The sequence below is a fragment of the Parus major genome, chromosome 3 (genome assembly GCF_001522545.3).
Source record: "Parus major isolate Abel chromosome 3, Parus_major1.1, whole genome shotgun sequence".
Taxonomy (NCBI): Eukaryota; Metazoa; Chordata; class Aves; order Passeriformes; family Paridae; genus Parus; species Parus major.
This window is the reverse complement of record NC_031770.1, coordinates 41,804,352-41,821,068: the sequence shown is the minus strand read 5'-3', so window position 1 is coordinate 41,821,068 and position 16,717 is coordinate 41,804,352. Positions and strand designations below refer to the sequence as shown.

At 39.5% G+C, this 16,717-nt stretch overlaps 1 protein-coding gene across 2 annotated transcripts in view; it reads left to right on the top strand.

The window, feature by feature from the left end:
• The window catches only part of GALNT2 (polypeptide N-acetylgalactosaminyltransferase 2), an 89,664-nt gene extending 77,325 nt beyond the window's left edge, over nucleotides 1–12,339 (top strand). For both annotated transcript variants that reach the window (XM_015622630.3, XM_015622631.3), the window contains exons 12-16: nucleotides 2,233–2,325; nucleotides 2,534–2,617; nucleotides 4,378–4,504; nucleotides 8,192–8,311; nucleotides 9,446–12,339. In XM_015622630.3, coding sequence (XP_015478116.1) covers nucleotides 2,233–2,325; nucleotides 2,534–2,617; nucleotides 4,378–4,504; nucleotides 8,192–8,311; nucleotides 9,446–9,601 — 580 coding nt within the window. In that variant the 3' untranslated portion in view covers nucleotides 9,602–12,339. The remainder of the gene's footprint in view (nucleotides 1–2,232; nucleotides 2,326–2,533; nucleotides 2,618–4,377; nucleotides 4,505–8,191; nucleotides 8,312–9,445) is intronic.
• The last annotated feature ends 4,378 nt before the right edge of the window (nucleotides 12,340–16,717 follow it).

Sequence of the window (16,717 nt, the reverse complement as noted above, 5' to 3'; positions counted from 1 at the left end):
GAATGTCCTCAGTATATCACACCTCTGTTCCAGCATTTATAGTGTGCATCAGGAGGGTAAAAAGCTTTACCTTTTAAACTGCATTATGTAAGCTTAGGATGCAACTGGTTTAGTTTAATGAGGTTTTGAAATGACAGTGTCATAACAAGGAGCGTGGTTAATAAAAGTGAATAAATGTATGAATATACTGTGCAGTTTTCCATGTAGCTTTTCCATCTTTGGGGAGCTGCCAAGATACTGCTTTTCTTGTGCTGTAAGTAGCTTTCTTGGATGTCAAACCAATATAATGGGATGCCTTAAAATAAATTTTAGCAATGAGGGAATGAGAAACCTTAGGTAGTAGGATATCCTTGTGATACAAGTGTTACAATACAGATGTGTATGGGACCATAGTGCCAAGAAACTTGGTGCATGGAATCTGTGCTGGTGGTGCAGTTGGGACGTGTTGACTTTTGCCATCATCCATCTCTTGGCTGTAGGCAGCTTGTTCTGGGCTTGTCTATTTTTAGCTGGCTAGTCAGCATGCACTGCCTTTTGGCAGCCCAAACAGGTTGGCAGTTTTGGGTGAGAGACTGGGAGTCCTGTTTCGTGAGAGGGGAGAGCACATCACCACATCCTGGCTGTGTGCAGCTTGTGTCCAGCAGGATTTGTGTGCCCAGTAGACGCTGCCTTAACTCAGCGCTCCAGATGAGCCAGTGAGCCTTGCAGGCCCCAGTCTGCTCCAAGCAAAGCTGCTTCTGATCTCCCAGTGCTCTGTTTCATTAACTGGCTGAATGTCAAGTACAGCCCATGCTGTGTTCCTCAGTGCCCTGAGTTCTTTGGGGCCTTACTGGTTCAGGCAGTTCTCAGCATCTACACAGTGCTTGTGTTCATGTCATGCAAAGCCTGAGCTGTTCTTCATCCCTGAGTATGGGGCAGTGGGATACAGGCAGGCATTCTGGCCCTGAAAGTGCCTTTGGAGTCATTAAACCCTGGCAAAGTGAGCAGTTCCTCTCTCACCACCAAAATCTGCTTGGCCTGTGGGCAGCCAAGCTGGCTGCTGAGCAGGCAGGAGGGCCTGAGTGACTGACACTCACACAGGCCTGGGAGACTGCAGGTGAAGATACACTCACATAGCTTCCAATCTGAATCTAGTAGGATTTTGCTTACAACAAATTAAAGGAATCTTTGCAAGAAAAAAAATCAGTTCTCAAACAAATTATTTAGGTCTGTCTTGTGAAATTTTTATTCCCCACATCCATTTTGCTCAGCAACCTGAAAGCCTTCTCACTTAATCCTGACTAAGTTTTGTCTTTTGGAAAATCATATTAAAGAAGTTATTGGCTGACTGAGTTCACTCCAGTTGCTTTAGATTACCTTTCTGCCAAATGTAAAATAAGCTTCAGAGCATGGCAGTCACAAGTGAAATAAGACTTAATTTTCAAAGCATAAAATTATGAACAATAGAAGTAAATCAGTTTTACATGAAATCCAGGGCAGGGAAAAAGCCACTGGACCATGTTGCAATCCAAAAGGAAATTTAAAGACGCCAATTACATAAATACAGGAATTTTAGTTAGAGATGTGTTTGAAGTAAAACATTTGGGTTAGAGATATTTTTTCTACATTTTTTATAATAATCAATCTCTCTCAAATTTTAAAACATTTCCTCTTACCTGAGCTGCAGAAGACTTGTTTGTTTCATAGCCTTAAATATTGTGACAGCTTGTGTCTCTTTGGAACTTTGAATGCTGTACTGGTAGAAATGGGATGAAGAGTGAAAGTATTTTGCCTGTGTTACATTTTTGAAAACAAATATGCTAAAAGACATATATTTTTTAATATTGCCACTTGTTGAAATTTTTATGTTTCCAATTAGCTTGCTTTATCCGGGTGAACACTCACTGAATGTCTTCTGTCAAGTTTACTCTTATAAAAAGATCAGCCAAACATCAACTTAATATATTCCATGAAATTTGCAGAAAGAACTGAAAGATTTGTGTTAAATTCTGGATGAAAACCTAAAGCAGTGATGAGTGTGAAAAGGACATAACTTTCATTATAAACACATTGATCTCAGTTATGTCTAATGGTTTTCTATTACTTGGGTCTTTTATAGGGAGTCTTCTGCCTGACTTCAGGCAGCTGACTGTGTGGTACTGGGAAGGGTTAAAATCAACCTGAGGAAAAATTTCATGGTTTAATTGCACCTAGAGAAAATATAACCCATGTGTTTCATATGATTGTCCCTAGAAATACACGCAGGGCAGCAGAAGTCTGGATGGATGAGTACAAAAATTTCTATTACGCAGCAGTGCCTTCAGCCAGGAATGTACCTTATGGCAAGTAAGTCACAAGTGCTTCTTTGCCCTGTTTGTTTATTCTTCATTACATAGCACCTTCTGAGGTGAAAGCAGTGCTAAATCTGATGTTGTCTCTTTAAGGTATGTTTCTATAGTTCTACTGGTCTTGAGTTTTCTGTGTAGCCCATAAAATACATGAACACAACAGCCTGACCTGGAAAACTCTTTTTTTTTTTTCTTCCCTCCTCTAGTATTCAAAGCCGAATGGAGCTCAGAAAGAGACTTAGCTGCAAGCCTTTTAAGTGGTATCTTGAAAATGTTTATCCTGAGTTACGGTGAGTTTTGGCTGATACAAAGTTCACTTGGTGTTTTCTTTTTTGCCCTCCCCAGAAATGACTGGTTTCTTTCTCCATCCCTGGATGTAAAGGATGTGTTTAACTTTATCTGTGAATGCAATGCCTCATGCAGGTTTAATTTTTTATTTTTTTTTAATAGTACTGCTCCTAAAGACTAGTTTTTTCGCCATTTAGCTGTTTTTTCTTATGTCTTTTACTTATGTCAACTAATGCTGCAGTATTTTACAAACAGTAAAATACAGAACAGTGTCCAAAGGACTGAACTTACCTGAGCCAGAAGTTAGTCTCCTACACAAGCCATTTGCTCAAAAGCACCTATTCTGTATCCTGTTGTCATCTCTTTAAAGCTTCTGCCTATGCCTAAGGACCTGCCTAGTTAAGTGAGGAGACTGAATCTCATTGTGGTACAAATGATGACAGGCAGCAGATAAGAGGGCCTTGTGTGTTTGGCAGACAAGGGTAGATTCCTAAGACTCTAAGAGGCTGAGATTGCTGCTCCTTGTCTCCTTTATTCTTGTCACTGAATAAGCACTGACTTTTGGGAAGGGCTGAGAAGAGGGAAGTGTGGGGTGACACTGCTAAAAGTTTATAACATGAACACATCCTAACTGATGAAAAAATCCTCAAAAAGAAATACTTTTTGAAAGGATAGAAAGATTTTGGTTAAATAACCCATTAAGAAGTATGCTGGTCAGATCTGAGCCCACTAACTAACTGTCAGTTATATAGTTGGTAGTGCAGTGGTGTAAGATATTGTGTGTATCTTGTGAGAATACTTGAGGTTTTTTTCCTGGGGCTGCTTAATGTCATTGGTGCCAGGTAACTGCTAGTGGCATACAGGCTTAAGATGCAAAAACAACACCAGCTATTACAGCCCCAGTGCAACATGTGCAGAACAACACACACTAATGAGTCTCATAAACCAGGGTGATACTGAGGAACTAAGTTTTCCTATATTTTCTCTTAAAAGTGCCTGAGGATATTTGGTTTTGTTTAATTCGTGAGAAAAAAAGTCTCTCCTGGAAAATGTGCTACCATAAGCATTACTTACATGTAATATTGTCTTGTTCTGTCATCCCTTATGTGCTCATTCTGCTGGCTTGAATTATTATATTATAGTCAAAGGTTTTTAAAGGCTCTGATATGCCTTTGTTTCACTGCTCAGCATGAACTCATGGTCTCTTACCCACAACTGTACTTTGCTGAATGAACTTGCCTAGGTATTTCTATGCTAGGAGTGTACTTTGTGCAACCATTAGAAAATAGATATCAGAAAAACTTTCTTTTTTCAAATTCCTAACCCCTTTTTTAACATTTCAGTAAAAACAGTCTGAGAAACATGTAGAGTGTCCTATTTCTGCCACAAGCTATGTTGCCTGGAAAGACAAAAGGACTTGATGAGCTAACTAATAACATTAAGCTTTGAGTCACTTTAAATGATAAGTCATCTTTAATTTGATTTCTGTGCTGAGTTTATATGTTCATCCTCCTTCTCTGGTACTGTGTGTGGTAAGCTTGCAAGTTTACTCATGCTTGATGAACTAATGATTAGATAATAATCCTGATAATAAGCCTCCCCTGAAAAGATTGAGATTTCCAGATGATAGGTATCACTAATCCTTAACCTCTCACCTTAAAAATAAGTATTTTTACAAATAAGGAGTTTAAAAAAAAACCCTAAGAAAAACCTCCCAAACAAACCAAACTGAATCAAGCAAATATTTCTGGTTTTGTTTTAGGGTACCTGATCATCAAGATATAGCCTTTGGAGCTTTGCAGCAGGGTACCAATTGCCTTGACACTTTGGGCCATTTTGCAGATGGTGTTGTTGGAGTTTATGAATGTCATAATGCCGGGGGAAACCAGGTCTGTATGCCATTAATTTTGTTTTCTGCAGTAAGTCTTAAACAAAACAAAGTAAGTGAAGCTAAACATTTAACTCAAGCAGTTACTGTGTACTGGTGAAAGATGAATCGCAACCAGCACATCAGTTGTTGTAACAGATTGGCTAAAAAGCTTCTCCCTCAAATATAATTTTGCATTTTCAGGATTAGAATCTGAGCCCAGGGATTCATTTAGTGAGCATCACATTATCCCCTTCCTTTGTCACTATTAATATTTGTTTTTGCGCTAGAGGCCATAGCTTCCTTCCCAGGGGGTTTGTACTTGCATAGAAAGCTTTTTTTTTTTCAATGAACTGGTGTTTAACTTTTTGGGGGTGATTTTTACTTCAGAAAATATTGATTAATGCAACCATAAGGCCTAAGGTCAGCAAAGTAAAAGAATTCTTTGCTGTGCTTCACTATTACTTCACTATTACTAACTGTAAATGACTATTTACAGTTTGCAATAGTGGTATATAAAAAATTCTGTCATAAATTCCCATTTGGCACCTCTAGAAAACAGAGGTGCCTAAATGTTCACTCATAGCAGGGGGAGTATTTTAACAAATCCTTTTTAATCCTACTCCTAAACTAATTGCAAATGTGTCAGATCTGTAAATGAGAGCATTAATTATTTCAAAGAATCTATTTATGCAGTTGTGACTTAGTTATCATTCATGAGATACACGTAGAGGTTCTCACTGCTTTGTGTGCTGCTTTGTCACTAATTCCTTGTCAGATTAAACCTGACTTTAAATCAAATGTAATATTAGTGTGTCAAGTACAGCTGTTAAAAGAGAAGGCTGACCAATTAAAAACTGCTCTTGAATAACTGTCAGAAGCTTGCTCTAATTAGGAGAAAATCCTAAAATAAGATGAAGCCTAAAATGAAGTGATTTCCTGGAAGATGTATGATGACAATTCATTCAAATAAACATGTGAGAAAGGCCTCCTTTCCCCTATCATTAAAGATAAATTATCTGTGGATATCTTTAAGAAAGTACCATCATCTTTTCAGAAACCACAGTGGGTTTTTTTTGGAGAAAGGGTAGATGTGTCACAAGTGCCTTGGAGCAGAAATCTTAGTATTTTCTGCTGATGTTGTGTATTCTTTGTAGATACAAAAAGTTATCTTCCTCTTTCAAACTCCCCTCCCCTGAATCTGACCCTCCTCTTTCTATTTTGTTTCTTCTGTGGCACTGACCTTGACAAACCAGTATGCACTTCCTCTGAACAAATACTGCTGAGAGGACAGGTTGAGGCAGAATGGGTCAAAACCAGGTTTTATGTCCAAGAAGAACTAGTATTAGGCTGAAAAGAAATAATGAAATGGGAGGAGAGGGATAGGGACCAAACCACAGTCTTTAGACATGTACTTTGTGTTTTGCACCTTACTCTTATCGAGAGGTTCTTTGGGGAGTTAAGGGCACTCAAATATTATAGGCTGTGGCAATCTTCTCGTTTAACTTGAAGAGTGTACTCTGTCGTAAGTTCAACACATCTTAAAATGCAAAACCTAAGTAAAAATGAGATTTCTGCCCCCCTTTTCCCCTGCTCTCCCCTCCCCCAAGTTGGTAGAACTCAGTGGTAGTTGTGCACCTCTGGAGGGCTGAACAGCTTCTGGTGTGCCTGACAATATGAAAATATGCAGGGTTGTGATAAGGAGCAAAAGGTAAAAGCAAATGCACTTAGGTGCAAGGGAAAAGTTTCAGGTTAGTTAAATCTACTAACTTTTTATTTTTCATTTGACACAGATTTTCTCAGATATTCCAATTTTTGCATGAAGCTATCCAATTTCCAGCCTGTGCCCTGAGCATATGCACTGCTTGCAATTTTTCTTCTCCTCTGGTGTAGAGGAACTTGTTCCATTTTATCTCCATTATGGTCACAGTTACTGATCAGTGGAAGAAAGCATCTATACACTGTGTTTCATAACATGAAGAGCTATCATGTAGATGTTTCCAGCAACAGAGCTTGGAGCTTTTATGAAGCATCTGTACTTTGGCTGTTAAATGTGTTAACTTCTTGCATTGTTTCTGTTGTGGCTGGGGCTTGTACAGCCTTTTGATGGAATGGTGAAGATGTATAAAGGCAATAATTTCAAGGCTCTAGTTCTGACTGCAGGATTCTCAGACACAAGTTTTACTACATCCCTGGTAGTATTTTCAACTGACATGTTTCAACATAAATCTTATCAGGGGAGAGTTCTGGGCCATTTGTAATTCCTGATAAGCTCTGAAAATAACTTGATTCATTCCTTCAGTAGTTAGGCTAAAAATGTGGCAATTAATATTTTATTATATATTAATGGTTCTTGTTGACATCTTATAAACTGGACAGAACTGAGAAGGCAAGTAATTTCACAGTCATCTGAGTTTAACATACTGAGAGTAAAAGGAGAAGTTATCAGCTGAAGAGTTTGGAAGACAAAGGGATACAATCCATGTATCCCTTGGAAGACAAAGGGATACATGGATTTCTCCTGGCTTTGCTTTGTTTTCCACAGTTGTCATCATTCTGGTGCTTGTAGGATACAGTACCCATCTAGTGGCTTGGGACCTGTATGATTGTGATTATTTGTAATCTCTTGGGTTGCAAGTTCTGATAGTGCTCTGAGTATTTCTTCCCAGAGAGATTTAGTAATTGTTAATTCTGCTGAGTTGCAAAGTAATTTATTTTATTTCTGAAACACTGATCATGGGCAAAATGACATTTGAATGTTATTTAACATACAGGCTTGGCCCTGTATGTCTAAGGTTTTGTATTATACAACTCTAAATCCTCTTTAGTTGTTCGAGAGAAGCTAATCATGTCATTTTAAGTAGTTTATAAGCATGATTTGGATAATTAGCCTGGCTTTAATCAAGTGGCTTCTTTCCTCAAAGGATAGTTAGACAAATGGAGACAAATGTGGACCCTGGAGACCAAACTTGAAAGGAGAGAGGCATATGGAGAGAGTCTGAACATCAGTGCAAGATTAGGCTCTGTGTGACAAGATGCTGAGATCAAACAAGCTGGGCATCAGTACATACAGAACAGCTTTTCTTTGCTCTCTATTTAATACTTGCGTACTTAAATACATTTAATGGAGATTCTGTTGCACATCATGCCTTGGATGGGAGGGAACATTCTCTCTGTCCCTTTTGTGTATTGCTTTCTGGTGGCCTTTATTGTATTAAGAACTGCTGTTTCCTCACTGTGGTCCATGTGCTTTGTTTAGTGTGTGGGCAGGGTGGCCAGTGGTGCTGCAGACCAAGATTTAGGGATTTTGTGTGTGTATATATATATTTACAAACGTAGAAATTTTCCATGTAGAAGACAGTGGAAAGGTGTAATACACACACACATACATGTAAAAATGAACATCTAAGTAAATAAGCATTTGGAGGAGCATCTTCCAGGAGGCCGTGTGACTGCCTGCAGCAGCTGTGTAAAGCCAGCAGAGGGAGGAAACAGCAAGCTCAGCCCTGAGCTGATGTGGGAGCACCGAAGCAATTGGAATTACTGTGTCTGAAAAGAACTTTCCATCTCTTGCCCTGTGCGAGGCAATGAACTGTTCTAATGCTTGTACACAGCTATTTTCAGGATTTTAACCTGTGCTGTATATGCAGAGGTAGCATGTGTTAACATACACAATTTTGTACATTTTTTGTTTCTTCCTTTTTTGTAGGAATGGGCCTTAACAAAGGACAAGTCAGTGAAACACATGGATTTGTGCCTTACTGTTGTGGACAGAGCTCCTGGTTCACTAATAAAACTTCAGGGCTGTAGGGAAAACGACAGCAGACAGGTTAGTATGTCATGATTGCACTCTGCAAACAGTGGGGAAAACAAAGATGGTGAATAAACTGCACTGGTGATCATATCCTCTATAGGCTCTACTTTTACTGTTGTTTGTGTGTGTGAAGCTAGGATTCATGGTGTCATAAAGGCAGAATAAGCTTTATCCCAACAGGAACCTTATGTAAAGGTTTCACCCACTCATGTGTAACAGTGTTTAACAGCCACGTGTGTCTTCTGAAAGAGTTTATATATTCCATAATGTCTTTTTGAAAGGTCTCACTCAGTGAAGTTTGAGTATTATGTATTCTGTGTCTCAGAAGAATGTGGTTTGGCTTGCTTTCTTTTCAACTGGGGCTTGTTTATAGCAGCACTAGACTCCTTACGTTCATTTTTATCAGTGCAGCATTGTAACTTCATCTCTTTCCCATGTCTGAAGAAAATCACATTTGCAGAGTCATACCAGCATTTTGATCTAGTGATAAAACAACTCATCTCTTTCTGCTCAGTCATCAGTTCTGATCATCTGCCAGCTTCCTTGCTTCTATATCTCTGTTTTTGCAGACAGGTAACTTAAACACTGTTCATTGACGAAGGAAGGAATATTCTTGCCACTCTTCAGAGAAGGAAACTAAGGAAGAGAGATTTTCTTGATAATGTTTACAGGCATAATATGATAGACATACAAGAGAAACCACCCCCCTTTTTTAAAAAAATCCTTTATTTGGGATTTATTCTGTCCTTGACATCATCTTGGACAAAGAAGTTTTGACAGCACAGATTGCTTGTCTTCTGTAGAATTGAAATGTGTCTGACATGGATGGATTTTGATTCTCATTTTTTTCTTCAGACCAAAGGTGTCACACAGGTAACAGGGTGAGGCAGTATATTTGAGAAGTTCTGAACTAGAGGGAAATGTGTCAGTGTATTCTGTGTCTTGTGGAGTGTTAGCAGAAAGAGCTGTTTTGGCAAGGCTTGCCAGAACTTACTTGTACTCAAGAACCATCTAAACTGCTCCTATTATTGTAGTTTGTAGAGCTTTCCATTTGCAAGCCAGGGAAGCTTAGGAAGACTTCAAAGCACAGGATGTAGAATTCTTCCTTTTCCTGCTCTTCCAGGTCAATAACTGTATTTTCTCTTCCAGAAATGGGAACAAATTGAAAGCAATTCTAAACTGAGGCACGTTGGCAGCAACCTCTGTCTAGATAGCCGAAATGCCAAAAATGGTGGTCTCACCGTCGAGATCTGCAATCCTTCTTTGTCACAGCAGTGGAAATTCACACTTAATCTGCAGCAGTAGAAGGACTTGCAAGCAAAATGCTGTTTCAACTGAAAAACATTGGGCAAAGTTTTGATTGAATTACTGATGTATTTCTTAAAACTTTCCACGGAACTTATATACCTCAGTATTCCACCTTTATCTGAAAGTAGAGTGCTGAAGCAGATACCAGGGATCCAGGGGACTCGGAGCACTGCAAAGATGTCACTGAGCATTACTTCACAGGAAGAAGGAATTGTGCTGCAGACTTCAACTGTTCCTTTCTGTCTTCAGCTACTACTTGCACAGCAGATAATTAACTCTAGGAACAACTGACGTATTATAAACAAAAGGATCTGAAGAAACATCTGTGGGGAACAGTGTGGGAGGGAGGGTGGGAAAAATTACTAGGAGAAGCTAATTTGAAAACTCCATTGGAATAGAAGTCATGGTTTGTCATTTCCAGAACCAGAAGCGTCATTTTGAAGTTTTGTTTTTTTTTCTCCTGTGTGTACTTGGTAATTTGAATATGAACTTTTCTATGATGGACTCTAAATATAAATATATGAAAGTATATATATTGTCAGCTCCCAACGGTTTGTATCAGTTTTCATCATCCTATAATTTTCAACCAAGTGATTGACATATGTATAACCAGAAATTGGATCGGAGTGCTAGGAGAGAGAAACTCTGAGGGTGCGGATTTTGTGCTGCTGGGTATGATGTCCGTGCTAACACTGGATGCTTTTGCTTTGCAAACTGGATCTACTTCTTAACACTTCACCCTCGCTGGAGATCATGAAACTCAGGAGGAGAAAGAAAATAGCAGAGGAAGTCAATGCATCTGCCCAGATGATTGCTTGGATTGTTTATTCCAGCTCGGGAATTCAGCACCTGTGCTCTGGATAACGCTAAACCTGTACTTGATATTTGTGTTGATCATTTCTGTAGTACTTTGTCTTTAAAATATTTCTTCCTTTGTTACAAAATTACATAAACTGCACAGAGCTTTTGTGCAGCCGTGTTGGTTCAGCAGAATTTTATTCTGGGCCCTAATGAGGAAAAAATTTTCTCAAACTCCCCTTTTGAGTTGTAGAAATAAGTTAGAATTGTAACGCCACTGACAACAGCACATGATCCGAATTTTAATTTGCAAGGATGAGCAGCTATGTAATATCTCTGAATTGCACATGCTTAATTTATAGACCTACTACTGGGGAATTTTCTTCCTTTTTGTTTCTTTAAATGTAGCTTTTGAATGCATTCAGGCTTGACTCTGGGAATCAGCCTGGATACCTGCATAGCCTATGTGTTTTTAACCATAGAACCTGTGCATTTTGCAGCTTCAGTCCAGCTGATGTCATTTTTATAAAACAATACTGTCAAAGGTAACCCCAACTTTGACCTGTCCTTTCTTATGTTTGCATAGACTATATACTTTTTTATTAAAAGCAAATGCTTCAATGAGCTTTTAAAATGAGAAGGAAAGTAAATAAGTACTAATAAGTGAGACAGCATTGACAAAAATTAGTGCAGACATGGAGTGCCAGGAAGCGGTTTTGGAAGGATGGATCTTGGAAAAATATAAGGGTTGATCATAAGGAGATGAAAAACATCTGCTGTACTGTAGTATGCTGGTACTGTCCCCTTCTTTCTTTGTCCTGTAATTAGAGTAGTTCCTGATTTTTCATTTTCCCTTGACTGTACCTATGCATCAGGTATAGAGATGGTACTCTCATGGGCAAGGTGGCTTCACTGGGCCAGTCAGTATGCCCATAGATACCTGGTGTGGCTGAAGTTATGACCTGCAGGTACCTGCTTACCTTTGGGATGGGGCCCTTAAATCCAGTTTTACCCATCCATCATCATCTGGCTTTTTTTTTGAATAGCTAATACTTTTTCTCTGCTGATCCACAATCCACTTTCTCCAAAACTTGCCTGTTTTAAAGGCCAGACAGTGGATAAAGTATTTTCAGCTTTTAGTCTCTCCCTGTAGCCTTTCAACCTAGCTGAGAACTTGAAGAACGTGTTTCATAAACATAGCAATAGATGCCTTCATGTTTTGGAAAACAAATGCTGCAGTATGAGCTCAGCAGCAAACCAGTTGTTTGAGGCTTTGAAAAACAGAATTTAAAAGGAAGTTAAAAAACCCAACCACTCAGCTTCAACTGTGGAGGTACTTCCATTCACAGCTTTGATCTCATTGAGGGTGATACTACCTGAAATCAGCAGCTGCAACTCTGAATATTGACCTGCCTCTTATCTCTGAATCAGAATTGCTTGTAAGAAGAAATTTAAAAGAAAAAGTCCATATTCCATCGCTTAAGTCTTTAGTGACTACAACATTCATAAAGTAGGAATATTTTTTCAGTAATTCCCCATGGATGTTGGGCATAGGGGTTTTAATATAGGAGCCATGTGCTTTGAGAGAACAGACAAGAAGTGGTATCCTTTTGTTATGTTTACATGATGGTGTGCCAAAGTTACTTACTGTGATTTTAGGGGTTTTTAATGCAGAAGAAATTCACCCATTTGAAAGATAAATTAAGAGCCCTTGAAGCAAATTGTGATGGAGTCTCCTGAGAACTTTTCTTACTGTCTTCAGAACAAAAATGGTGATACTGTTTATTTTGCAGATTTTCAAAACATAGTTTGGAAACTGTTTTTTTCAGTTGGTTTGAAAAGTCTGCTGTACAGAGCTTGTACTTGTTCATTTTATAGATGGAAACCATCCTTGAAAATTTGTTTAACTTAAATAAAGAAGAACGCTTTATAGATAAGTGTGTGCTGGTTAATAGATCTGAGTAAAGGCAGTAGAAGCCTGCCTGGAGCTTGGTGATTGAAGTAGTTTTCAAACACTTCATTTCACTTGGTTGCTTCATCAAGTTCCTGTTCTAGAAGTGTGTATATGTGGGTGTATATTTGTATTTATGAAAAGAGATTTTGCTTGTGCTTAATACTGTAATTTTGAGGAAATTGTCTTACTTTACACTGAGGAGAGGGCTAATGCTGATTGTGTAGTCACCTAAAAATATATTGTCAAGACACTCCCTGTCCTGCTCCTCTGGGCCTGAGCTCCTGGAGCTTCCTGCTGTGCCCCTCTTTGCTCCCAGCAATCCCCCTGACAGGGCTTGGTGCAGATGCAGCTCTCAGCCCCTCGGGCTGCTCATGGCTCCTGTGGCCTCCCTGCTCTCTCTTGTGCAGGGTGGGCATTCAGGTGCCTGTGCTGCAGGAGATGATTGATTATAAATATTTAAACCAAAAAATACTTTTTTTTTTTTCTTTTTTTTTAAAAGAAAATATTTTTAGGTGGCAAACACTCTACTGGTCTAGTTTAGAGAGATTGCAAATGAACCTGCACCACGGCAGGTGGGGAGGGAGCAAATTCGGCTCTGGAGGGCGTGGAAGGAGAATATTCCTGCAGCTGTAAGAGGAAATGGGGATGCCAACAGGGTGTGGCCTGGCATCCCCTGGCAGGGCTGGGCTGCAAGCTGAGTGGGCTGGAGAGGGGACAGTGCTCCAAAAATGTCATCTGCGACCTTCTGTGCAGCCTCAGAGATGCCACAGGTCAGCTTTTGGGGCACATCGTTCTGTCCCATTCCATGGCATGCAGGGCTAGGTTCTTTGCTCCTGGTCTGAGAAATTCAGCTTTGCAGTCAGCCCCAAAGGCAGGATCAGCCAGCAGAACCTGCAGAAGCATCTGTGGGAAAGAATGAAACATTTCTACTCTTTTAATTGTACTGACAGGAAGAGTTTTGCCTAGCAGCCTGTGGGAAAGGAAAAGTCATGAGTACAAACTTTCTCCGTGTAGCAGGAGTCAGTGACTTTCAAAATCTAAATTAAATCAAGGAAGTAGATCTTTAATATTAATGACTGGCAAAAATAAAAAGGCCTTGTCAAGCTGCAGTAAACAAAAGGAACAGTTTTCCATCTGCAGATCATAGCTGAGAATTCAAATGAGGATTCTCTATCTTAAATGCCCTTTAACACCTGGGAGCTGGAAGGTGATACCTAGAGATAATTACTACAACTATCTGGCAGTAGAAGCTTTTAATCTAATCCAGTGTTAAATGTAGGAGTTTGTTATGTCTCTGCCTAGAGTCTTACATGTTTCCTGTGTGTACTTGTTCTCAGCTCACTTCTTGGTGTAAGTAGCAGGACTGTATGAACCATCCAGCAAACTTTACATTAGTGCTAACCAGAACTCCCTTGTTGCCACATTACCTGAATAGATAGATCTGAAAAAAAAAGTTTCCCATTCATTTTCTGGAAATTCAGGTCATGCTTTTTTGCAGTTTTTTATGCATGGGTTTACTCTGCTTGCTTGTTGCTGTGCATAAAAGCAGAAGTCTTTGTGCTGCTTTTATAAGGGAATGTTTAAGCTTTACTCTTTGTGGACTAAAAAAAGCATTTATAATCCTGAATTTTCAAAAAGATGCCTGTCTGTATTTGGAAAGGAAGCTGAATTTTTTGAGAGATAAAAAGGCTGCAACCTGCTTGAGCTAAAGACTATGGTCTTGTTTGAAGTGATGATTCTGAGATGAAGTGAACATTCTGAGATGTTACTGCCATAACCTTAGTTGTTTTAAGATGTTTAATTTCTGTACACAAATACCAACATCTCCTTTTCCTTACTTAGGAAAAGTAAGCTCCTTACTTAGGTTTATTTTAAATGTAGATGCTGTATGAATTTACATGGCCATGAGTGGCATCACCTGTGCCCTCCTTCAAGCCTGAAACACAGTGAATAATTTCATAGCAATAACTTCTTACAGAACACTCTAGCAAGAGGCTTATTCCTCTACAGAATCATTTCAAGTGAATTAAGCCACTGAAAAAAAACTCTGGGATAATAAGCCATGATTACAGAATGAGCACAAATGTCAGGGTTCCAGCTTTTGTTAGTCTGCACATTTTATTTACAGCTTAGCATCCAGTAGCTATTTTAAGATCTGCTAGTAATCAAGCTTAAAAATTGGGAATAAAGTCAGTCCACAGATGTTCTCTCTACAGCCCTCCAAGAGGTCTGAATGGGTGCAAAATACCCTTTTGATTTCACTTGATTTCTTGCTGCACAACAGCAGGTTGCTGCTCTGTATGCAGGAAGAGGGATCTGTTTGATTTCAAGTTCCTATTTCTACACAGCAGATGTTTTTTAATCCAAGGATTTTTTGAGGTGTTTTTTAATTAAAAAGGATCTGGAGGCAGCAAATAGCTTTCTGTCAAACCTGTATTAATTAAAGGTCACCTTTGGTAGTCTGGTAAAAACAAAGTTAGAAAATTACTACTAGGGGTGTGTTGTGCTCTGGTAGTGTGATCAGCACCACTTCTGTAAAATACTTTTCTCAACTTGTGTGCTGCCTCTCTCCCTGTCCAGCAGGTTGTTTTTGAAGTGAACAGGGGTGGATTCATGGTGGCAGCTCTGTGCTCAGCTGATCCAGCCTGATGCTGCTGACAGGGAAAGGAATTCTGATCCTGCCTCTCCTCCCTTGGGATAGTGTTTCTGCCCATTCCATAAGACAGTATAAGGGAGGTGGCAAAAACGAACAAACAAAAAAAGAAAGTAGCCAACAACCCAAACACAGAAAGTGTTGTCACTTAACCCAAACATAGAAGGTGTTGTCAGTTTTGGTAGCTGAAGGCTCTTTGAGCTTGGCTTAAAACCAAGCTTAGACTATAAAATCAAGCCTTATGTTTTTATAAGAGGGACTGAGTGAGGGATGCTCTGGTTTGCCTTCCAGTTGAGATGCCTATTGTAATAATAATAATAGTGATACCTTATGCCAAAACAGCCTTATTGCTGTATCTAAAGCCAGCAGCACCTGTAGTATCAAAAAGAGGAGGAACAGGAGTGAGAGAGACAAAAAGATTTAAAGTTTTGCATCTTGGTTTCAACATAAAGGCAATGTTTGACAGGGAGTTTCCTACCAGAAAGGGATATAATAACACTTTGGCCTAGAGAGTCTGGAGAAGGAAAGTGCTCCACCCTGTGTGCAGTTTGTGCTTTGTGTGGCATGGAGCACACCATACTGGTGTTAGGCTCTCTGCCAGCTGGTTTCAGAATTGTATGAAGATGTTGTTCTTACTTTTCCTGTTGAGTGAGTTATTTGAGAGAGGGGGGCATCTTTAGGTCCCTGGTGAGGATCAGGGCTTCTGTCATGGGAGGAGCTTTAAAAGAAAATGACAACCAAAATCTCTTCTTGGTGTCCAGGTAGAAAAGATTTAAAAAAGCGAAGCCGAATGAGGTGCAAAGTGAGAGGGTGTGGAGAAGCAGATGCAGAGCTGTGCTCAGAATGTGTTTCAAAAGCAATAATTCACAGTTTAAGGAAAAATGAGATCAGGCTATCCTGTGCTCTACAGCATCAGCTGTAACATCTTCAACAGTGGTGTCTGTGTCAAGTGCTCAGCTTCTGTTTGGATGTGACCTCTGGCAAGAGCTCAAATGTAAAAGACCAGCTAAATTTTCAGAAGTTTTTAGGACAGTTAGTTTTTAAAAATAGAATTCAGGAAGTTTAAACATCTTGAGTAACAGATGAATTTGAGAATCAGGAAATCTTCAGCTGATCTAGTTCTCCTCTTGTCAGCTCTTCCAATATAAGTTTGTTTTAATGAATAATTGCTTCCAGGCTGAATGTCTAGCTTCAACTGCCAGCTACTTCTCCGCTGATTATGTCTAACTCCTTAAAGTATTTTTTCATAGAATCAGAGCTTCTGGAATATGATTCTGTCATTTCTTTACTTTTGTCCTTACAGACTGAGCCCTTAAACTAGGTGAGAAGCAGATTTTTCAGGTCACACACTGCTACAGCTCTTGCCTGAGCTGTCCTCAAGGCAGACAGAGGGATGATGAGGGGCAAAAGTCCTCTTCTCAACTCTAGAAAAATGGGATGTTACCCCTATGGTTGTTACTTGTGTGAGATTCCCACTGATGCTTCTCACTCACATTGTTCTTGGGGCTTTGTAAGAAAGACAGCCAGGCAGTGCTCTGAATGATCCTGGGAGATGTTACATCTTCCTTCAAGCAAATCCAGCATGGCAAGACAAATCAATGTTGGGCCTATACTTATTTATTTTTCTGGATGAAGTCAGCAAAAAGAACACTGCTAGATGTCCACGAGCAGTGCCTGCAGGCAGCTGTTTGGAACTGATGCTCTTGAG